Source organism: Dermochelys coriacea, chromosome 14 (assembly GCF_009764565.3).
Source record: "Dermochelys coriacea isolate rDerCor1 chromosome 14, rDerCor1.pri.v4, whole genome shotgun sequence".
In the NCBI taxonomy this organism is placed as follows: Eukaryota; Metazoa; Chordata; order Testudines; family Dermochelyidae; genus Dermochelys; species Dermochelys coriacea.
In genome coordinates this window covers 24,254,882-24,278,751 of record NC_050081.1, presented here as the reverse complement: position 1 = coordinate 24,278,751, position 23,870 = coordinate 24,254,882, and the positions used below count along the sequence as shown (strand labels likewise).

At 49.1% G+C, this 23,870-nt stretch overlaps 1 protein-coding gene across 3 annotated transcripts; it reads right to left on the bottom strand.

Annotated features, from left to right (window-relative positions):
• Nucleotides 1–1,531: 1,531 nt before the first annotated feature.
• RNF222 (ring finger protein 222) lies at nucleotides 1,532–22,679 on the bottom strand. Of its 3 annotated transcripts, none has more exons than XM_038371840.2 (5): nucleotides 22,406–22,679; nucleotides 21,003–21,124; nucleotides 6,539–6,625; nucleotides 4,657–4,857; nucleotides 1,532–4,405 (listed from the first exon to the last, which is right to left on the bottom strand). In XM_038371840.2, the coding sequence occupies exons 4-5, from the start codon at nucleotides 4,787–4,789 to the stop codon at nucleotides 3,711–3,713; spliced, it is 828 nt and encodes a 275-aa protein (XP_038227768.1). In that variant the 5' UTR covers nucleotides 4,790–4,857; nucleotides 6,539–6,625; nucleotides 21,003–21,124; nucleotides 22,406–22,679; the 3' UTR covers nucleotides 1,532–3,710. The 3 variants fall into 3 exon arrangements, with proteins under 3 accessions (XP_038227768.1, XP_038227766.1, XP_038227769.1); XM_038371838.2 differs by lacking the exon at nucleotides 22,406–22,679 and adding an exon at nucleotides 22,144–22,271; XM_038371841.2 differs by lacking the exon at nucleotides 4,657–4,857 and having other exon boundaries at nucleotides 1,533–4,405; nucleotides 22,406–22,662.
• Between the last annotated feature and the right edge of the window lie 1,191 nt (nucleotides 22,680–23,870).

Genomic DNA, 23,870 nt, shown 5'->3' with positions numbered 1-23,870 from the left:
GTTTAAATGAAGAGTTTTCCAACTTTGGCCAGTGTGAGCAGATCCCTATCCTGAGAGCTGGTTGAACGTTTTCCAATGGAGCATTTTCCCATCAGAAAATGTCGTTTTGTCAACATCGAAACTTTCCGGGAGAACGTGTCGCTTTCAGCAGAATTTCATTCTCATTCCATTTTGACCTTCTCGGGATGAAACATTTCAATTTTTCACTTTGAAATGACTGTTTGTGTCAAATTTTATTTTATTTTAGGTTATACAAAAATATCAACTAAATGTTTTGATTTCATCAAAATAAAATGTTTCAGTTGACTCACAATGAATTTTTCCTTTTGAAAATTGTGTTTTGTGGGAAATTTCAAATTTCAGTGTTTCATTCCGATACAGGATAAAAACAAATTTTGAAGCCTCAGAATATCCCGTGGGAATAGCACAGCTCCAGCTACTTTGTGAACTGGTCATGGAGTGTGAATGGTCACATGGTGTGGTTTTGCTCCCTGATTGGATCAATGAAATTTTGTTACAGCAGAGTGGTAACTAGGAATTGATAAATTCTTCTTATGTGAATTTTCCCTGTGTTAAGAGGGAGGTTTATTCCTGTTTTCTGTAACTTTAAGGTTTTGCCCAGAGGGGGATCCTCTGTGTTTTGAATCTGAATACCCTGTAAAGTATTTTCCATCCTGATTTTACAGAGATGATTTTTACCTTTCTTTTTTTTTTTATAAAATCCTTCTTTTAAGAACCTGACTGATTTTTCCATTTTTCCAAGATCCAGGGGTTTGGGTCTTTGATGATTTTGTAACCAATTGGTTAGGATATTATTCTCAAGCCTCCCCAGGAAAGGGTGTGTGTAGAGCTTGGGGGGATATTTTGGGGGAAGACGTCTCCAAGTGGTCTCTTTCCCTGTTCTTTGTTTAAAACACTTGATGGTGGCAGCATACCGTTCAAGGACAAGGCAAAGTTTATACCTTGGGGAAATTTTAACCTAAGCTGGTAAGAATAAGCTTAGGAGGTCTTTCATGCGGGTCCCCACATCTGTACCCTAGAGTTCAGAGTGGGGAAGGAACCCTGACAGAGGGCAGGTACAGTCCAGCCTGGAGACCTCCACAAGGGGAAAACATGGTTCATCCCAGAGACCCCCTGAGGAACCTCCTGAGGGTGTACAGTCTGGCCCAGAGACCCAATGAGGAACATACCATCTGGCCTGGAGACCTCCCTGAGGGGTGTACAGCCTGGCCCAGAGACCCCCTAAGAGGCAAACTATTTGACCCAAAAACCTCCCTGAGGGGTGTACAGCCTGGCCCAGGGACTTCCTCTAGGGTATATGTGGCCCAGCCGGGGGAGGGCATTTTTGGCCCAGCATCCCACAAACATGGATTGTGCAATTCAAGGCTAGGGGCTAACCCTGCTCCTGCTCCACTACATGCCACCAGCAATGAGCTGCAAGGGACTGGGGGAGAGCTTCCCTGGTGAAGGAGCAGCCCCCGCTGTAAGCCATCTACCAGGGCCAGGAGCGGGAGTAATACAGTGAAGCTATCCAGCTCCATTCATCACAGCATGGGTGTAAACTGTGCAATATTAACCCTAAGGACACTGGGGGCAGGACACAAGGAGCCTGGCCATTTGATGGGACCAGGAGCTACCATGAACAGGGGCCTTTAAGGGAAACCAGGGAAGGTTTCCAGGAGCAGGTTGGTTCTGGGATTCCCAAACCATCCTACCTCCTGGCAGCTAGACACCCTGCCTGGCCTCACAGAAATGTCTCTAAACCTCCCCCTGCTTGTCCCTAGTTCTCCAGGTATCTGGGAGACAGGACAGGTGGGAGGGAATTTCCAGGGCCCTGGGAAAGAAGAGGGAACATCTGGGCAGGCGGCGGGGAGTGTTTTGGCCAGGCAGGGGCTGCTGGAGCTGAGGGGCAGGAGGGGAATGCTAAGAGACAGGGATTTTTATCTTCTGTTCCTCAGTGCAACTATCCAACATGCACCTTCCCAGCAATGCGCCTTTGCCCAGGCTTCCCCAGTGAGGCCATTCACAGAGCAGCCACCGTTAGAAATGCATATGTGTCTGTGCAGGAGCAGCATAGCGGGAATTTGCTGTGTCGCCCAGGATCCAGGAGAGATCTCTGCACTGGCCTGACTCCCTGGGAGGTGACTCATATGCCCCAAGCAGACACACGAGATTGATAGGGACCCTGGGCCACTGCAGATCCCAAGGTGGTGTGAGGGGTCGGACAGCTGGACCATAGTGGAGCGATGAAAATGGCGGTCCCAAGAGAGCAGCAGGCCTGGTACATCCTTCCTGCTCATCTGTTGTCCTGTTTTTCAGTGGTGGAGGGAGAGAGAGAGATTTGTGTGCGCGGCAAGCCCCTTGCTCACAGCTGTGTAGCACACTGACAGCCAGATCCATAGCGAGAACAGCCTGCACCTTGCCTGGCAGAGAGAGCCTCAACCAACCAGGGGAGCCCCTTAATGTGTGCCGTAGGGCCATGAGAACTCACCCTGCCTGTCTACAGACAGTGCCCCTGGTGTCGGCCCTCATGGGCTCAACAGTCCGGCTGGATCCCAAACGTTACCGGGGTTGCCTTCCCCAGTGGAGAGGCTGCTAGAGGAGCAGCAGAGGTGCAGAGAGGGAGGAAGCCAGGGTGGGAAATGGAGCAGACAACAGACAGAGAGATCCATGGGGTCAGGTGTTAGCTGGTGAATGGTGTCAGTCTGAGCCACACAGGCCCAGAGGCTGGGGCAGCACAGCTGAGACAAGCAGAGAGATTCATACAGAGATACAGACTCTGCCATGCCCTGGGCTCCTCCTTGTGCCAGCCCAGCTTTGGGGGGCAGGGAGGGGATCTGGCTCCATGGCACAGGCTGCCCAGTAGCTAGAGGGCTTTTCTTTCAATTGATTTATCTTTGAGGGAAACCCTCAATACTTCAGTTACCGGGAAACTGAGTCCCGCTCTTTAATGAGTCTAGAACCCAGCAAGGTGTCGCTGGCATTCCCAGAACTCCATGGGCTTTGCCTGTTCCCACTGCACCGAACCAGCCAGAGCCAACATCTGAGCACCTTGGGGCGCTATGGGTATAATGTCGACTAGGGAGAAAACAGACTAAAACTCACATCACTGAGGATGTTTAATTGAGGCGACCTTGTCCACCACCAAAGTCCCGGAAACTTTAGTGGCAACTGTTCTAGGACTACGAAATAATTGCACCAAACGTAACAAGGCTGGTGCCCCTTGTGCTTCCATGGGCACTCGGGCAGTGTTCTGTCCTGTGATTTGGTGTCTAAATGTGTTTATCACAAGCGGCCAAGTCCTTGGCATGGCCTTTTGGCTCCAAGGTAGCACCCCTGCCAGCTCTGTGCCCTGGAGCTATCTCAGCACCACCCATCCACTTACTCTGGCGCATGGCCACCAGCACCTCACCGGGGCACCAGTTCAGCCCCTCAGTCAAAAGGAAGTGCAACACCTGCTAAGTCACGGCACAATTTCCTGCAGCCTCTGGGCATTCCTCAGGTCTCCCACACAAGCACTGGCCAGCAAGCCCACAGGTATTTGCATCATGGCTGCCTGCAGGATTTCCATATTGCAGGCAATCCAAGGATCCTGGGTTATTCCAAAGAGAAGGGGGCATTCACCTGGGGGCACTGGGTATCTCTGCGAGAGTTGGGTTGTAGGCACAGCTTTCTGCCTGGGTCCTGTTTGGAGCATTCTCCAGTCCCGCTCAGGAACTCCTCTTCACCAACAGGACCCAAGGGAACACGGCCGCCAAGAGGGCAACTGTCAAGATGAGGAGAACAGCTAGTACAATGGGTGACTGGCAGCACAACATCCCAAGGGAACTCATGGATGCCCCTGACTCTGGCACCTCTGTGCCGTGTCCCCTAACTACTGACCTACAGCTCTCCTCCACCAGCGGCATCCCATGATCACTGATCATGAAGACATGGGCTTCCCGAGCCAGGCCACCTGGCATGGCCATTAAGTCCATGGGGATGCCAGTCATGCTGTCACTCCTGTCATAGCTCTGCACTGGCATCACAAAATGGCTGGGGACCACCAAAGTGTTGTCTGGCGCTGATTTTGCTAGGCGGGGCAACAAGGAGGGTGAGAGAGCCAGCTCCACAGGTTTGGGGGACTCCCCTGGTTTGGGAGGCCATCGGGTCACCTTCTTGCTGAGGAACGTCACATAGCGGCAGACAGGGCAGATGATATTGTTCTGGACCTGCCCATCTAGCCTGGAGGAGAGCAAGCACTTCACCAGGCAGTCGTGGCAGAAGGTGTGTCCACAGCTCAGTGTCCTCTGGGCAGCCTCCAGTGGGTGGAATTTCTCATAGCACACGGGGCACTCACCAAGGGGCTTCTCCTTGCTGGTGTGAGTCTCAGATATCCCAGTCATGTCAGTCGCATGCTCTGCACCTGGGGGGGGGAAGAGAAACGATGGGCATGAATAACAAATAGCAATGACAGCAGCTAGACCCAGGTACCAGTGATCACATCTGGTCATTAATATTCTATGCTTCCCATTATCTCTCCCTTGCCCTTTGACTGGCTACTCTAATTCCCTGTCTTCCAACTGGCTATGGCCCCCAAATTCCCAATCCACATGCCCACAATAAATACAGTAGCCTCATCTTTTGACTCCTTCCCTGTCCTGTCTCCCCACTGACCTCCTGTCTTCTCCATCTCTCCTCCCTGCGGTGGCCTGGCCCTGGGAGAAAGGTGCAGCCATCCCCTCCTTCTCCATGGATGGATGAGACAATTGTGGAGTGCTATATATATTAGGGTGCTCTGGTGAGGCATTTCTGGAAGAATGTTCTTCACAAGAATCTCAGCTGCTTTGGGCTTTTGGCTGCCTGGAGCAACAGTTTCTGAATGCAAAATATGAAGAGAAAATGAGCCAATCCATAGCTGGGGCTGGCTAACCCTGCCCAGTGCCAGATGGCAGATGCAACAAGCCATCTAGGAAATGCACCCTCTGGCCCAGGAGGACCACCAGATTTCACTGGAAGCAGCTAAAAAGCTCAGTGTGTGTGATGTACAGCCAGGCCACGAGCTACCAACCTGCCCATGCCACTTGGAAAGGAGGTGCTCCCACACCACGGGAAAAGCCAGATAGAGTGAAAAAAATGCAGTGAAGTCAGGTCAGAGGGGAGAAATGGGAGCAGGTTTCACAGGACAGTCAGATTCACAGTGGTGCATGTGCAATCAGGTAGGTAGGTAGGTAAACAAAAGATTGGGGCTCTCCACAAACCAGTTGAACATTTCATACACTGGAGACTGGTTGTGTTGGCCCCACCACCCTTTCTGGGTTTTCCCATGAGGTATGATGCCATCTCTTCTCATCTCTCAGCTTGGGAGACTACAGTCCTCTGGTTAATCACTGAAATGCTGCAAAACCTGCAGCAGCAGCAGGGCATGCCTGCCCTACATCATGCCTCTGCCCTGCCCTGCAGGGTTGGGGCCGGAGTTCAGTCTCCATGACCTATTCGGTCCTTTGCTTCCCTGCTGAGACTGACAGTGCCAAAACAAGGGTATTTTTTGCCAAGTTGACACCTAAGACACCAGCCCATTCCTCTCCATGTACAGAGCAGCCCTCACAGGGTAAGCTAGGAGGTTGTCACTTTCACAGGGTCATACAGTCCAATGCCAGAAGGGACCACTATGATCATCTACTATGATCTCCTGCATAACATAGGCCAGATAGCTCCCCCGGTAAAACTTGCGTCAAGCCTGTAATGTCTGTTTGCGCTTCACCAGATCGTTTCGAAAGACATCCACTTTTGCTTTACAGATTGCAAGTGATGGAGAACCCTCCATGTCCGTAGGTAAGATGGTCCAATGATTAATTACCCTCACTGCTAACCACGCATGCCTTATTTCTAGCCTGAATTTGTCTAACTTCAGCTTCCAACCTTGCAGCTCATCATCTTTTTCTGTTAAATTAAAGGCCCCTTTACTGTCAGAAATCTCTTCCCCATGTTGATAGTTGTAGACCATGATCAAGTCACCTCTTAACCTTCCCTTGAAGAGACTAAGTTAAAGCTTCTGAATTCTCTCACTATAAGGCAGGTTTTCCAGACCTCGGCTCATTCTTGTAGCTCTTTTCTGAGCCTTTTCGAATTTGTTCACATGGTTTTGGCAGTGTGGACCACAAACCTGGACACAGCATCCCTGGAATGGACTCACTACTGTATACAAATGTAAAACCGCTTTCCAACACTTACTTGACATTCCCTGCCATGCTTTCTGCCATTGCTGACCTAGGTTCAGTCTAAACAAGTGTAATTGAGGTGAAAGACACAGCATCCCAACTCACCCCCTGCACCATCCTAGCCATATCCCCTCCAGTCCAGGGATTTCAGAAATCACAATGGATCCCAGTCACACCTGCTGTAAATGGACCCACTTCCACCAGCATGGAATCTGGTGAGTGTGTTTGGAGACCAGCAGGGACTCCACTCCAGCATTTTCTTCCCTATTAACCTAGCCATCAGAGCTACCTATGAGATGCTCCAGCTCTGAAGCCTCCTGCCCTTGGAAACATCTTACCTTGTCTATGGCCAGAGCTCAATCGCTTCTCCACCCATAACTCCTGTGTCCGAGGACCACGTCCTGCCGTGTCTGACCTCCTTGGTGCTGCATTGGTGAAGGAGAACAAATGCAAGCCACTTATATAACAAGTCAGGGTTTGCTTTATGCATCATCCCTTCTGCATTGCACAATGGCCATGAAGGGAACAGGACAGCTCCCCAGGAGTGAATGTGGTGGAACTCGTTTGTGTTTTAAAGGCTTCTCACTCCATCTCTCCAGCTGGCGACTGGCAAGGAGTCAGCAGCAGGTGTCTAGCTGACAGGTAATCCAGAAACACCATCATAACATTGTTCACCTCTGTGTGGAGCCTGGTATTGAGAAATCACTGTTCCTCCTGCTGCATGCATTGCCAGGCCTCTCCAATGCACGAGGCCTTGGTGAAACATGCACCCAACCCTCACCCCACCACATTGAATTAACAATGTGGTGTTCCTAACAAGTAGGGCTGGGTACCCTGGTCTAGCAGCTGGCCTGCCTAGATGTGCTGCCACACTGAGGTTTATAAGCATCACCTTGCCAGGTATGTTCCAAAGAAGGTTCCCTCTGGCCAAACCAGGAGGAGCTATGAGCTGTGCTGAACTTGTCCCAGCTGCCTGGTGCTCCTGCATAGTCCTCATACAGTCCCCAAGTAAGAAGGCATGTTAAGGTTAATAAATAAGATGTTAAGGGCTTTTTGCAGCTCCCAGCATCACCTCTGAGTTGGACATCTTCACCAGTTGCCACATAAATTTGAATCTCCCTTGCTGGCTTGGGCTTAGATTTGCAAAGCTGCCTAGTGGATCTGGACATCCAGTTCCCATGAACTGTGATGAGAACTGGGCATACAAATCTCTTAAGTGGCTCTGAGAATCTCATCTTGGATGAGTTCCCAAAGCATGGTCTCTAGTGTTACAGTGATATGATCTTCACCCACCCCAGCTAGACTATAACAGATATAGTAGGGCCTCCAGGTTCTACTGGGCAGGCATCAGGGTCCATTACAGGCAGATCCAGGTATTGTTGGGATCTGAAGCCCATGCTGGATAAGGCCCTAGAATCTGCTCAGAGGCAATGCACAGGTAATTGCACATCGTCAGCTGCCCATGCAGCATGCAGGGTTCAGAGTGTGTTCCCAGAGGCATAGGACGCACATGGGCAGAGCACAGATGACTCTTGGAGTCATGAGCGTGTGAGCAGATGTCTGGCGAGAGGAAAGGGTGGGGGTGGAGTCTGGCAGGAGGGACCTACACACAGCCCCCATCCACCTCCTGGCACGGGGCTGGGGCTACTAACCGCTTTTCAGCAGAGCTCAGGGCTTGAAAAGACTCAATCGATTTTACCGGGAGCAGAGATTTTCACAAGGAATTGGATGCCAGCTCCCACCAACTCCCCTCCCCTGCTTTAACATGAATAGGGCCTGTATGCCCAAGCCATACAGACCCAGGCAGGAAGATTTGCTTGTGGCCTTTAGCTAAATACACCACCCTGTATCCATGGCAGGTTGGCACAGACTGAGCTCCTCAGAGCTGCTCTGGCACTCAGCAAGATTTCCACAACAAAGCTCCGCAGGCCCAAAGCTTGAGTGATTTTGCCCATGAGTAACTTGGCATATGTAAGACCTCATTTCTTTGTTCACGTGTAATGGTCCTATTCACTTGCCTGACTTGGCCGGCTCTGCTGGAGGGCAGGAGATGTAGAATTTCTGGTCAATACCCAGCAGCGTGCACCTTCCTTGGCAACAGCCCCCACAAAGCCGCTATCATTGTCTGAATCCATTATCTTTGTACTCCCATTCCACAGCCGACTGTGCCCCAGTTGTTCAGCTGTAGTGATGGTGGCCATGCTTTTAGTGGGGAAGGCTTCCACCAGTGTGAAAAAGTATCCACATCTACTAACACACCTGTTACCCTATGGCATGAAGGGCAACTCCCCGTTAGAGTCAATTTGAATCCATTCCCATGGACCCCTGGGTGCCTGGTTCATAAGAGTCCTGCTTTGTTTTCTGTTTGCTGGATCAGAAAGAATCAAGAAGTTCCTTTAGATCCTGTTCCCATTTGGGCCACCACCCCATTTTTGCCAATCTGTCTCTGGTCTTGGCCTGTTTGGGGTGAGCACACTCCATGCACCCACAATAACAGATCTTGTCACATATCCCGTGGTACAACCCAGACCAAACCATCTTCTGGTTTCACACTTAGGAGTCCTTGCTCCATTACTCAGTCCTGACCTTCTACCTTCACACCCTGACTATGAGCTCGCTCCTAGAGAAGACCTGATGCTGAATCCTGATTCTGGATGCTTTGTAACCACTCTGCCTTTGCTTGTTGCTGCTGCTACTGACCCAGAGTGCAAACTGCTACTGGGATAGTTTCCAATGTCATCTCCCATAGACAGGGCAGTCTAATTACTACTACATCTTTGGTTACTAAGTCAGCTTCCTGAATCCCTTTTACTGAGATCCCTTTTTCCTATGCGCCCCAAATTTTAACCATCTCCACTCTATCAAACTGCTTGGCTACATCATCCAACATTTCCCACATAGTGCTGGATTCAAGCTCACCTCCTTCCATAGCCCAATGCTTGTTCCGAGCCCCTCAGGCCAGCAGTACCACAGCTCCCCTGAACACCCAATCCGAATCCAGAACTATGGTGAGCTTGGAGCGGGATCCGGTTTCATCCATCAGCAGGCTGCTAACTGATGTTCATTGTTCATACAGAGCTGGCTGACTCCCATAGTTGTACTGTAAAGTATTTAGGACCATTCCATCCATTAATTTCACTGCTGCCAAACCTCCTTTCCTTTGTCCTTGGACACAGTGGCTACCATCATCTGTAAACCAAACGTCCTCTTCTGCTCTAGCCTTGTTGGCATGGAGTTTTCCTGCAATCTATTCCCTTGGCTCTTTAAACTGAACAGCCCCCGTGTTTTCTCCTGGCAAAGCCAGAGTCCATTTCTGTACACTGTCATTGCTGGCCTGCCCAGCAGATACGTCTCAGCAGATACGTCTCTAACAGTGAGGCATGGTGACTGACAATGAACACCTTCTATTAAATATCTCTTCCCAATTGATTTAGATGAGCACATGAAGAGTACACTTATAAAGTCTGCAGCCAATACCAAACTGGAAGGGGTTGCAAGCACTTTGCAGGACAGGTTTGGAATTCAAAATGATCTTGTCAAACTGGAGAAATGGTCTGAAATAAATAGGATGAAATGCAATAATGAAAAATGCAAAGTCCTGCAGTTGTGAGGCATGTTATAACCAAGTGGCGGATGAACCTGAACTTGGCTTAGCCAGGGGAGACAAGCCAGCATTCCGCGTGATCCGCAGTCTCAGTGCTCAAGAGTAGTTGCTATGAACGGCATCCTGAACGACAGCCAAGGCCATCCATGTAAATCGGATGATGACATCTTCTCTGGCTGGGTGGGACATTATCACAGTGCCCTGAACCACCCTCCAACTGGTGCTTGCTCAGAGCTGGATGATTCACAGCCACTGTGGGTTCAGACCCAGATACTTGGCCTGACGTACCAATGTTGAAGTGAAGTGCACCATCTGCAAACTGAAAAACAGACATGCAGCCAGTGCTGATGGCATCCTCCCAGAGTTGCTAAAATGTGCTATTGACCCTGTAGCAAAATCACTTCTGGCCATCTTTCAGCTGGTGTGGAGAACTGGAACCTTGCCAACCACGTGGAAGGATGATATTGTGATCTCACTTTATGAGGGCACAGGACCGTGCAGCGAATGTAAGAGCTACAGGCTGATCACCTTGTTGTCCGTTCCAGGGAAGGTGTTTGCGCATGCTCTGCAGGCATGTTTGGAGCCCCTGCTGCATCGGAAGCATCATCCCCAACACTCAGGATTTATGAGGAAAGGTCCACATTAGACGCCATTTTGGCCCTCTGCTTGTTGTTGGAGATACACCATGACTTCAAGAAGCACCTGCTTGTCGCGTATGTGGATCTTAAGGCTGCATTTGATTCAATTGACCGAGTTGTGCTATGGAAGGTCTTAAAGGGTATAGGTGTCCCAACCACTCTGCTGGATTCAATTAGCGAGCTGCACTGGAACCACTGCCCATGTACATTTGGGGAATCAGGTATTGGCACCTTTTAAATCACTATTTGGTGTCAGGCAGCTCTGTGTCTTACCCCTGCACCCTTTTGTCGGGCAACGGATTTCATAATTCAGCATGATGTCAGGCCCATAGGCATTAAGATCTGTGATCTCTCACTCAGACCTTGACTATGCGGATGATGTTGTTCCTCTAGTACAGAGCCCTGACAGGTTTCATGAGGCACTCCAGCAAATGAAGGGGAAGTCGGTCAAGTTCGGCCTCCATGTTTCATGCTCAAAGACAAAGCTGCAAAAATCTAAGATCAGGTCCACCCATGACTCCAATCGCTTTGAATAATGAAATTGTAAAAGGAGTCTCTTTTGCTCTTTGGGTTCTATACTTACCAGTTCCTCCAACTCTCACCCTGAGGTTCTCCACCGGATTGACATTGCAATGTCTGCCAAGGGACATTTACAACAAATATGGAATCAACATCATCTCGGCACAACAACCAAGTTCAGGATCTATTTGAGCCGTATCATCTCTGTCCTGCTATAGCGTTGCGAAACATGGACACTATGCCGTTCAGACTGGGCAAAGCTGGAAGCTTTCCACACAAAATGCCAATGTCATATGTTGGGCATAAAGTGGAATGATTTCATTTGTAATGCAGATGTTTACAGTCACTCTGGTGTACAGAATACTGGGGCCATTGTCTACAGATGGCGCCTTACGCTTTTTGGACAAGTCGTGAGAATGCCACAAGATGTTCCAGCAAACACTGTTCTCCAGGTGGCTTGTAACATCCAGGATAAAATTCCACTGACCAAGGGGTGGAGGCAGCCCAGAGGCAGACTCCGTATTGCATGGATTGGACTCTTGGCCCATCAATCCCTTGCGGACACACAGGAACAGACCAAATGGCGAACGATCACTACCGCTGACTGTTTGGCTAAGAAGACTACTACATTTAGGAAGGAACAAGCAATTGCATGTGTAACATCCACAGAGCCCAGTTGTCGATGGGCAGGATTGAACCTGGGACCTCTGGAGCTAAATGCATGAGCCTCTACTGCATGAGCTAAAAGCCCTTAAATAAGGCTGTTGCAGACTCATTAATCGCTAAGTGGTCTCAGTGCCACTAGAGGGGACAGAGCACCACACCCAGGAGGTGTGTGGGTTACACATGCATACAAATGGGAAATGACTGCCTAGGAAGAAGTACTGCAGAAAGGGATCTGGGGGTCATAGTGGGTCACAAACTAAAATATGAGTCAACAATGTAACACTGTTGCAAAACACAGAAACATCATTCTGGGATGTATCAGCAAGAGTGTTGTAAGCAAGATACAAGAAGTAATGTTTCCCTTCTACTGAGCACTGATTAGGCCTCAGTTGTACTACTATGTCCAGTTCTGGGCACCACCCTTTGGGAAAGATGTGGACATATTGGACTGAGGATAGGACAAGAACCAATGGGCTTAAATAGCAAACAAGGAGATTTAGGCTGGACATTAGGAAAAACTTCCTAACTGTCACGGTGGTTACGCACTGGAATAAATTGCCTAGGGAGATTGTGGCATCTCCATCACTGAAGGTTTTTAAGAGCAGGTTAGACAAACACCTGTCAGGAATGTTCTAGATAATACTTAGTCCTGCCTCAGTGCAGAGGATCATACTAGATGACCTACTGAGCTCCCTTCCAGTCCCACATTTCTATGATTCTGATCTCCCACCAAGTATTTATGCTTGATACTAGCCCAGGCCGCTGCCAACACAAGGGTGAATTCCAGACAGTCTAGAGTCTTGCTGGTTTTGATTTGTTCTCTACAGACATAAAGATGGTGTATAAACACATGCTTTCCATAGTTTGAATAGTCTCCACAGGCTATAAGAAACTATGAGCTCACAATGCTATAGATAGACATTGGAACAACTTGTTGGGCTTGTTTTTCTGCTCCATCCACAATGCAACCAAAGTTATTTTGTATGTTGCACACTTCTCACTGTTCCATTTCTTCCCTGTTTTTTTTTTTTTTTTGCTTCTGGGTATTTTTGTTACACATTAACACTGCATGGCAGCCTTTCTGCTTGGTGTCATTTACAATTTGCAGAGATTTTGTGCACACAGCAGATGTATTTTAATTAGGGACTGGCAATCAAGTTCAGCTGAAACAAGAGCCAACCCCAAAACATTGCCCCAAATTCAAGCTGATCTTTTTCCAGGCTCAGAGATGTTCCATTCATGCTTGTATTTCAGTTTTGTGCACCTCTGAATTCCAGCTGGGACTGGAAATGTTAGGAAGATAAACACAATTCACAAAGTCCCAGAAATCTCTCCAGAAAGATTTATAGAATTTCCTGCCTAGGATCAGCGCTGATGAGAAACTGAAAAAAAAATTGGCAAGAATTTCAGAGAAAATGTTGTTATTTTTTTTTGCTAGAAATTTTTTAAAGCTTCATTCAGGACTCACAAATGGTTTGGAGAAGTATCCAAAAGTCACGGTGAGGGATTCCTGTGTTACAGAAGCCTCAGGTGAGAATGGGGGCTGCTGGATATAATCTCTGTGATCTTTCAAACCATGGGGGATGTCAACCCCTGTATACAGCTTCCATCATTTCCAACAAACAGACTGTATGGAAGTTAATCCATTGCCTCTTTGCAGCTAGCTGTCTGCCTTGGATTTCTTACTGAAAATGCAGGTGTCTGGGAAGCTGTGTGTTCAGGTAGATTTCCCCTTTGGCCCATTCCTTGGCTCCCTTGGGCCCTTACACAGAAATCTCTCCCCTCCAGTCCTTCCTTCATAGGTGCTGGGGATACTGCCACACCCCCTGGCTTGAAGTGGTTTCCATTACATACAGGGTTTACAGTTTGGTTCAATGAATCTCAGCACTCCCATTATACAAATTGTTCCAGCCCCGCTGCCTTCTTTTGGTGCATTTTTTGATTTCTCCATATGTCCCTCTCCAGTTATTGACTTTTGCTCTAGCATCATTTCACCCTTCCCTTCAGTTTTAGGAACATTCCAGGACAGCCGGTTGGAATTGTGTCCTTCAGCTCCCTGCAAGTGTGCCGCCCTTCTCTGAATTTCTGTTTACACCTCAGGCTCTTGCAACATGGATTAATCTATCCATACGCCCCCGGTCTCTCTCCTGGCATGTTGGGATTCAAACACATGAGGAGGATCTGGAATGCAAACAGTTGCTGCATGGTGGCATGGCTGGGTTACTAGTATGGAAGATACTCTGGTGAGATGATGTAATGTGAGTGTGGGTGTCGTAATATGTATAACTTGTATCTGTTTATGACTTCTTCTCTGGGCTCCAGACATTCAGTTGAGAGAGGGCCCCATCTCTGCTGCTACTGTTTGTTCTGAGATAGCCTGATGCAGAGGAGTCAAACAACACCATGCTCTCTCTCCTGAAGATTTTACTTTTGCTTTGCTGGTCTCTTAATCTACAATAAAAGTAGAAACATTTAGTTTTTCCATGAGAAAATGGACTTTCACTGAAATCAAAAATTTCTGCAGGAAAAGATTGATTTGGGCAGAATTATCCAGCGGAACAATCCAAATGAAATGCTGCAATGGAGTGCCAAGTGGAGGTGTGTGTTGTGCAGAGTACGCCCACGCATACACGGTTCCCCATTAACGAGCTGCTCTCTGTCTGATGACATCAGGTCCATGTAATAGGAGCCATGAAATGTAACTGGGCTCAGCTCGCTAGTTCCATTGCAGGTGCCCTCAGATGGGCCACTCGCCCTGCCAGGCCTGAGGAAGTGAGTGGCCCATCTTTGGAGACATCAAGCACTCCCCGCACTGCAGGCCTCCAACCGCCACAGAGGCGGGGCTGCCGAGGGGCCACAGACCACCAGCGGGAGAGGGGTGCAGAGGGGCAGGGCCCTGACCAGGTCTCCACCCATCCCAGCCACACTCAGTTAGTAGCGCTACTTGGGGTGCTGCATGACCTATCGCCCCCCTGCAGCTTTCAGTCCAGAATCCCGAGCCCTGGGATTCTGGCTATGGACAGGTCCCTGCACTCCCCTCTGCCCCGCACTGGGACAGCCACAATCTGGCCCACAGGACACTGGCATTAGATCCTACAGAGACCAGAGCAGAACAAAACCTGGGTAGACTCACGCAGCCAGATATGGGGAGGGTGCCCATCCCCTGCAGGAGACCAGGATAGGCCATGGTCCCCAGCCCATCCATCCCCAGTCAAAGGTGGCGGCTCCCAAGCTGCAGGGAAGGAATGGCCCTGTGTCTCAGCACCAGCCATGCCTGAGCATGTCATAATCCTGTGCTTTGGAGCCAAGGCGATGGTTTGTACAAACACCCAGCAGATCTGGCTGGGCGTTTGCATGGCCCAACACAAGGGGAATCACAGAAGGAAACAATGAACCCAATCCAATGCTTTATCTTTATCTTTATCCCGGGTTCCAGGGGCGGAGAGGGACTGGCAAGGAGGCAGCATGACTCAGCTAACGGAGCCACTCTGAAGACACTGCTCCGGAAAAGGCTCTCCGGAGTCAGGAAGGGGAACACTCTCTCTTGGTAGCTGCTTGTACCATCACCGTACTGAGCTCCTGCAGCTCTCCGGGGAGAATTTATCCATCTGCTCTAGGAGAATCGTGATGCCTGACACAACATCAACATGACCTCCGTGTCAGAGAGCTTCGTCCGACCTCAGACGCATCACACTGTGCACCGGGGCATCACTTCATGGAAGTGCTGAACCCTGGTGTTTCGCTCTGCTGAACGCCGAATCCCAGCCCCCGCCAGCGCAGAGGGAGGTTGGCCACATGGGAAGGACAATGTCCTCACAGTACCTAGGCACTTACTGTCCGCCTGTCCCCTCGCAGTGGTGCCTAACAGGATAGGTGGCAATGGCCCATGAACTCCACTCAGAACCTGGCCAAAAGCAAGGACCATGGCGTGTCTTACTCTAAACGGGAAGGCTGCCCTGCCCTGTGGCTGTTCTGTGCTTCCCAGGGCTCAGAGCAGCTATGGGCAGCCGAGCATAAATCACAGCAGCCTTTCGGCTGTTCTAACCTACACCAGGGGCGGAGCAGGGCCCTAGAGCACAGGGGTCACAAGTTGTTAATCTATCCAACTATACTCTTAACCCAGCAGAAGAATCTGTCCTATCTCAGGGCCTCTCCTTTTGCCCCTCCACGAACATGATACAGTTCTGTGGTGACCTAGAATCCTTTTTCTACGTCTCCGACTCAAGGAATATTTCCAACACACCTCTGACCAACATATTAACCCACAGAGACCTTCCTACCAACACTACAAAAAGAAGGATTCTGGGTGGGCTCCTCCGGAAGGTCGAAACAGCAGACTGGACTTCTACATAGAGTGCTTCCGCCGACGTGCACGGGCTGAAATTGTGGAAAAGCAGCATCACTTGCCCCATAAACCTCAGCTGTGCAGAACACAGTGCCATCCACAGCCTCAGAAACAACTCTGACATCATAATCAAAAAGGCTGACAAAGGAGGTGCTGTCGTCATCATGAATAGGTCGGAGTATGAACAAGAGGCTACTAGGCAGCTCTCCAACACCACTTTCTACAAGCCATTACCCTCTGATCCCACTGAGAGTTACCAAAAGAAACTACAGCATTTGCTCAAGAATCTCCCTGAAAAAGCACAAGAACAAATCCGCACAGACACACCCCTGGAGCCCTGACCTGGGGTATTCTATCTGCTACCCAAGATCCATAAATCTGGAAATCCTGGACGCCCCATTATCTCAGGCATTGGCACCCTGACAGCAGGATTATCTGGCTATGTAGACTCCCTCCTCAGGCCCTACATTACCAACACTCCCAGCTATCTTCGAGACACTACTGACTTCCTGAGGAAACTACAATCCATTGGTGATCTTCCTAAAAACACCATCCTGGCCACTATGGATGTAGAAGCCCTCTACACCAACATTCCACACAAAGATGGACTACAAGCCGTCAGGAACAGTATCCCCGATAATGTCACGGCTAACCTGGTGGCTGAACTTTGTGACTTTGTCCTCACCCATAACTATTTCACATTTGGGGACAATGTATACCTTCAAATCAGCGGCACTGCGATGGGTACCTGCATGGCCCCACAGTATGCCAACATTTTTATGGCTGACTTAGAACAACGCTTCCTCAGCTCTCGTCCCCTAATGCCCCTACTCTACTTGCGCTACATTGATGACATCTTCATCATCTGGACCCATGCAAGAGAAGCCCTTGAGGAATTCCACCATGATTTCAACAATTTCCATCCCACCATGAACCTCAGCCTGGACCAGTCCACACAAGAGATCCACTTCCTGGACGCTACGGTGCTAATAAGCGATGGTCACATAAACACCACCCTATATCAGAAACCTACTGACCTCTATTCCTACCTACATGCCTCTAGCTTTCATCTAGATCATACCACACGATCCATTGTCTACAGGCAAGCTCTACGATATAACCGCATTTGCTCCATCCCCTCAGACAGAGACAAACACCTACAAGATCTCTATCATGCATTCCTACAACTACAATACCCACCTGCTGAAGTGAAGAAACAGATTGACAGAGCCAGAAGAGTACCCAGAAGTCACCTACTACAGGACAGGCCCAACAAAGAAAATAACAGAACGCCACTAGCCATCACCTTCAGCCCCCAACTAAAACCTCTCCAACGCATCATCAAGGATCTACAACCTATCCTGAAGGACGACCCATCACTCTCACAGATCTTGGGAGACAGGCCAGTCCTTGCTTACAGACAGCCCCCCAACCTGAAGCAAATACTCACCAGCAACCACACACCACACAACAGAACCACTAACCCAGGAACCTATCCTTGCAACAAAGCCCATTGCCAACTGTGTCCACATATCTATTCAGGGGACACCATCATAGGGCCTAATCACATCAGCCACACTATCAGAGGCTCGTTCACCTGTGCATCTACCAATGTGATCTATGCCATCATGTGCCAGCAATGCCCCTCTGCCATGTACATTGGTCAAACTGGACAATCTCTACGTAAAAGAATAAATGGACACAAATCAGACGTCAAGAATTATAACATTCAAAAGCCAGTCGGAGAACACTTCAATCTCTCTGGTCACTCGATTACAGACCTGAGGGTGGCTGTCCTTCAACAAAAAAATTTCAAAAACAGACTCCACTGAGAGACTGCTGAATTGGAATTAATTTGCAAACTGGATACAATTAATTTAGGGTTGAATAGAGACTGGGAATGGATGAGTCATTACACAAAGTAAAACTATTTCCCCATATTATTTCTCCCCCCCCCCACCCCCCACTGTTCCTCAGATGTTCTTGTTAACTGCTGGAAATAGCCTACCTTGCTTGTCACTATGAAAGGTTTTCCTCCTCCCCCTCCCCCCCCCCCGCAGCTGCTGGTGATGGCTCATCTTAAGTGATCACTCTCCTTACAGTGTGTATGATAAAACCCATTGTTTCATGTTCTCTGTGTGTGTGTGTGTGTATATAAATCTCCCCACTCTATTTTCCACCAAATGCATCCGATGAAGTGAGCTGTAGCTCACGAAAGCTTATGCTCAAATAAATTGGTTAGTCTCTAAGGTGCCACTAGTACTCCTTTTCTTTTTGCGAATACAGACTAACATGGCTGCTACTCTGAAACCTGTATGTAGGTTGCAATTTAGCCCTCTCAGCCTGGGAGTTCTGTCTCTGCGGTTTCTGACAATGACTTTTAACAGTCAGGTGTCTGTTTATGGTTTCAAACCTAGTTTCGGGTTTTCAATTTTCTCCTGCGTTTTGTTTTGTTGTTTAACTAATTCTGACTGCTTTGATTTCTATATAGTTGTGAGGAGGGTTAAATCTCTTATCAGTTGTAGCTGCTGTGAAAGGTTTTATCTATTAACCCAATAACCAGCTTGTCTCTGATTTTGCAGATTTTGCATCCCCAAAATCAGTTTTCAGCCAATATATGGAGAGCTCTTATGAAATGTTCAGCATTTTCTTCCTTGAATTCTCTGATGAAAACATGCTCTTTCACAGACCACATTTCTCTGGGGTGTAAAGTGTGCATCAGACATCTTTGTGACTGTCTTCAATAACGTCAAAGGATTTAAAGATATGCTCTGCTTGCTTCCCCATAGCATAGTTTAAAGAAGATACCTGTATATCTCCAGTTTCTTGGAGCAGTTCAAAATCTTGCAAAATATTGCTTCCATTGTAAGGTCTATCAAAGCTGACGTTCTCCAGGGCATTGAAAAGTGGCATGTTGATGAGATCCTGCAACCTTTGTCGCTTTGTTCCTTCTGTTTCTGTTCTTAGTTTATTACCAACACCCTTCCTGTTCCTCTGTACCAGATCTGGACTGGTCACAGAGTTTTCTTATACACCCCAGGTGTGTTCAACAGAAGATCCTTTAATGTGCTCCAGGTATGGCTGAGATTCGTTTTAATAAGGTATTTTACACACAGTGCCAACTAGTGGCTGAACCATAGTATACAGTTTAGCGTGCCATTACAACAACTGCAGCTGTGTAGGCTCTGCCAATGATACACAGATAGCTGTGTGAGCTAGTAACAGCCCAGGAGCTGCTTCTTTGGTACAGAGGCAAAATACATTCAATCCCTGGCAACAATGGAGAAGGTTCCTTTTCTTACCAACATATTGTCAGAATAATTCCATGTAGACCTACCAGGCTTTCCAAGGTCAGAAATGTGCCCATCAAGATCACAGATGGGGGCTCAGGCTGAACATGGAACCTGGGCTTCCATCTATTTTCTAGGGTGGTCACTTTGATTTCTGGCAAAATCTTGGAGGCACTGATGGTGCTGGAGGATTTTGCATTCAGCCTTGAACAGCTGGCAGGTGAAATTAGCCCACATTCACTGTTCAGGGACAGGCATGGTTTGTGCTTTGGAGACGCTCCAGGCAATTCTCCATTTCAGGAGAGCTTGTACTAACCAGAGTTGTGTATCAGCCACTTGCTACTAGGATGCACCTCAGTGCGACATACCAGGGTATGATCCAGAGGCATGAGCAGCTGTGTCACCCCTGCCCTGCAGCCTTGGGTGTCTTACAATGCCTTGCTGTAGTAGCCACTCACAAACAGCCTTCCAGCAGGCAAACCGCACCCTGAATGTCTGTGTGTAACTGCAGCCTGCCAGCCATGCTTGTTTACACTCCAGCTCTCACCAGCCTCAGTCATACTGCAGAGTGACCCCAACAGACCCCAGTTTCAGATTTTCTCCCAGAAATGTATGTCCTGTTCTGCCCAGCCCTCTCCTGATGCACATACAATACAAATCTCTTGAGTCTGTTATTCCTTTGAGGGAATAATATGCACATAACTTGCCACCCAAAATGAAGTTACACAGACACTTCAACTTGAGTACACTGGATTAGATAAATTGTAAAACACGTTTATTAACTACAAAGAGAGATTTTAAGTGAATACAAGTAATGAGGCATAAAAGTCAGAAATGGTTACAAGAAAAATAAAGAGAAGACATTTACTAAACCTAACTTAACAAACTATATCAGATTCAAGCAAAATTTCTCACCATATGCTTTCAGCAGTTTGACTGACCAAACCCTGTAGGTCAGGACCCCTCTCCCAGAGTCCAACAGCTACTTCCTTTGTCATTTAAAGCCAGAGCCATCCCTTGGATATGGTGAATCAGGGTGACCGCTCCAGGCCCCGCCCTTTGGGAGGCCCCACACTTCAGTGTGCGTGTCGTGGGCACTAGGCCGGCCTGAGTGTGGGGTTAGGTGTTCGGGGGGGGCCAGGCCAGCCCAGGGGGTGGGGTTAGGGGTGCCTGAGGGGCCAGGCCAGCCCAAGGGGTTTGTGGGGGGTCTGGCACTGGCAGCGGGGGGTGGGCCCGCACTCACAGGTGGGAAGCGCTTGTAATTTTTTTTCTTGCTCACCTGCCGCCACACAGGCTGCCAGCATCCTAGCACCACTGGAACATTCCAGTGCCAGGCTGACCCCATCCATTGCCCTTCTGCCCTGGACCCCTCCCTTTTCCAGGACCCCCCAGCAAAGGGGGCCCCCTCGCCCCCAGCATAGGTGCCACCCTGTGACTCTCCATTGTCCCTTGCCCTCCCGGCATTGGTGTCCCCTCCCCACACCAGATTTCACCTGTATAAAAAAAATGTTAAGGGGGACCCATACAGGCTGATTTGTCCCGGGTCCCGCATCCCCTTAGGGACGGCCCTGCTTAAGGTGCAGTGAATGCAATGGGCAGGGATGGGGTGAGGGAGGGGTGCCTCAGGCTGTTTGTCCCTCCCTTTTATAGTTTCAGTCCCCCTCTTGAAAAACATTTCCTGCTGCACACCAGGAACAAAGATTTTATGTGGAAGAATGCTCCCTGCTGGCTTTTTCTCACCTGTTTGAGCTTTGTTTCCCTTGCAGCTTGATGACTCTGTTTCCTGCGTCAATGCAAATTAAGCAGAGCACACATTCCTTTGTTTAGGACAGACCCGCTTGCCAGCCGCAGTTTGGGCCAGGCTGTGGGATTAGGAACATGTGTTAATAACATCGAAATCTTATAACTTTACATACAATGTTGCCACACATATTTTATCAGGACAATACTGACCAGAAAATTATGAGTTTTCAAATGATTCCTTACAAGACATGCCTTGTAAAAAAATGTTAACAATAGTGCATTGGGTGTGACTACAGGAGTGCATTCTGTCACACTCAGGATATGTCTACACTGCAATTATACTCCCGCAACTGGCCTGTGCCAGCAGATTTTGGATCATGGGGCTTGGACTGCAGGGCTATTCAACAGCCATCCAGGCTCATGCTGCAGCCCAAGCTCTGAGACCTTCCCTCCTCCATAGGCGCGGGAACTAGGGTGCAGGGGGTGCTGCAGCACTCCCAGGCTCCTGGCTGCTGCCCTGTGTCCAAGACTCTGAGGCCACCCCGTGCCCGGGGATCTGCTGCCACCCCGCACCCGGGGCTTTGCTCCCAGCCTCAGCTCTGGGGTGGGGGGTGGACAGGGGTAAGGGAGCTTTCAGCACCCGACTATTAAAAAATGCTCCAGAACCACTGCCCTCCTCACAGGGTCCTAGAGCCCAAGCTCCACCCTGAGCCCATGGGCGCCAGGATGCCCCTGAAGCACAGGGCCCGGGGTGGTTGCCCCTGTCCATCCTATGGACGGGACGGCTCTGAGACTATAAGCCCAAACACTAGTGGAGCTGGGCCCACGTTCCTGAATATTGGCCCATATAACACACCACCTATGAGCCCATTAGCCCATTTCATACCCCTGAGCCCGAGGGTGGTGAACGCTTCCTGGCTCCTTGTGCCCTGCCAGGAAAGTGAGAGCACGCCAGAGCAGACTGTATTTGCCCTGCTCTGAGTCACAGTCACTCTGGCTTGGCTGCCAGGCTGCACCTTAATGTCCCAGCTTTATCTGGTCGCTTCCCCATGTCACTGGCTTCTCCTCCCACCTATTTGTGGGTTAACTCATCTCTACCCGCCACAAGGGACCTGACCCTCCAAACCCTCACACCTACCGGAATCCATTCACTTGCATGGGATGATGTGCATGAGTAAAGGCCTCTTGCCTGAGGAACATAGGGGTGGGACTGACTACTCCACCTTCCTGTCCTTTTCTTCTTTCCCCTCTCAGTATAAACCACGTTAACGCCAGTCAGCTGTTTAACCCCGTCACACCCTGTCCCCACCGCCACAACCCCTGATACCCATCAGCACAAACTGCAATTGTTGTTTTTGTTTGTTGTTCCAATTGCTGGACCTGACCTCCAGCAGACTGACCTGCAGTGTAAATCCATGGAGTTGCTCCTGGCTTACCCAGGCACAAGGGAGAGCAGACCTCAGGCCCTTGCACAGCTGTAACCCAGGCCAGCATTTCGCCCACAATATCTAGTTTCTCCTCAGGCACCAATATAGATCAAGGCCATGCTGGGAGCTAACCCAAGATCTCCTGCATCCCACTTCAGTATCTCAGCCACAAGCCTATCCTCCCCTCCTAGGTATGTGCCCCAACAACCCAATGGTTTATCCGGGGAACACCCAGCCCACTCGGAATGGCTGTGGCTGCACAGGTCTGGATTTAATGGGGGTGGCGGCTCATCTCTGAGGTGTGGTGGAAAGCACATCAGCTGAGCTGCATCTTGGCTCAGAACGTCTGACCAGCTCCCAAGGAGCCACTCCAGTTTCTAGGGTAAATAATTAACATTTTATTGTCTCCTGTAGAAGGTTTATGACCCATTCTCAGCTCCTCAGCCTGCCAGAGTCCAGATGCAAGCAGGAAATTGATGAGAGTTTCTGCTCCATTCAAATCTCCTTTTACAAGGTGAAAAGTTACCAGAAAAAAAGCCAGGACAAACTTAGCCAGGACAAACTCACAGGTCCAGATGGGAAGCCAGCGGGGTGTTGCCATTCCCAACACCCAGAACCAGTCTATCCTCCCAGGGGATATAGGAGCTGTCATATTCAATCAGGCCCCGCTGGCCTGAGATCCTGCCTCCAGGTGAACAGTCCCTGGTGTTTCAGGAGAAGGCAAATAAAGAAGGTTGCAGCCTTTGCACAATTCTGGACCCAGACACTCCAAGCAAGATAATGTAATGGGGTTCCTGAAATGGGGCTCTGAGCTGAGTGAGATGTGCGGGGTCAGCTGCCCCAATATCCACCACGTGGCTGAGTCACTGAGTGTGAGCATGTCTGTGTGAAAGGAGCAGATGATATGAAGGGACTAAGGAAAAAGGGGGGCTAGTCCAGTGGTTCTCAACCAGCACTACACATATTCCTGGGGGTCGACAGAGGGCTTCCAGGGGGTCCATCAACTCATCTAGATACTTGCCTAGTTTCACAACAGGCTACATAAAAAACACTAGCAAAGTCAATACAAACTAAAATTTCATACAGACAATAGTTTGTTTATACAGCTCTATATACCATACACTGAAATGTAAGGGCGATATTTATATTCCAGTTGCTTTATTTTATAATTATATGGTAGCAATGAGAAAGTTTGTCAGGAATAGTGTGCTGTGACACTTTTGTATTTTTATGTCTGATTTTGTAAGCAAGTAATTTTTAAATGAGGTGAAACTTGGGGTATGCAAGACAAATCAGACTCCTGACAGGGGTACAATAGTCTAGAAAGGTTGAGTACCGCCGAGCTAGTCAATTCTGTGCTTGGCAGCAGACAGCGGCCCGTTGGAGGGACTTGGAAAGAATTTGTCATTGGTTCTGCATCCCCCAACCCAGGTTGGTC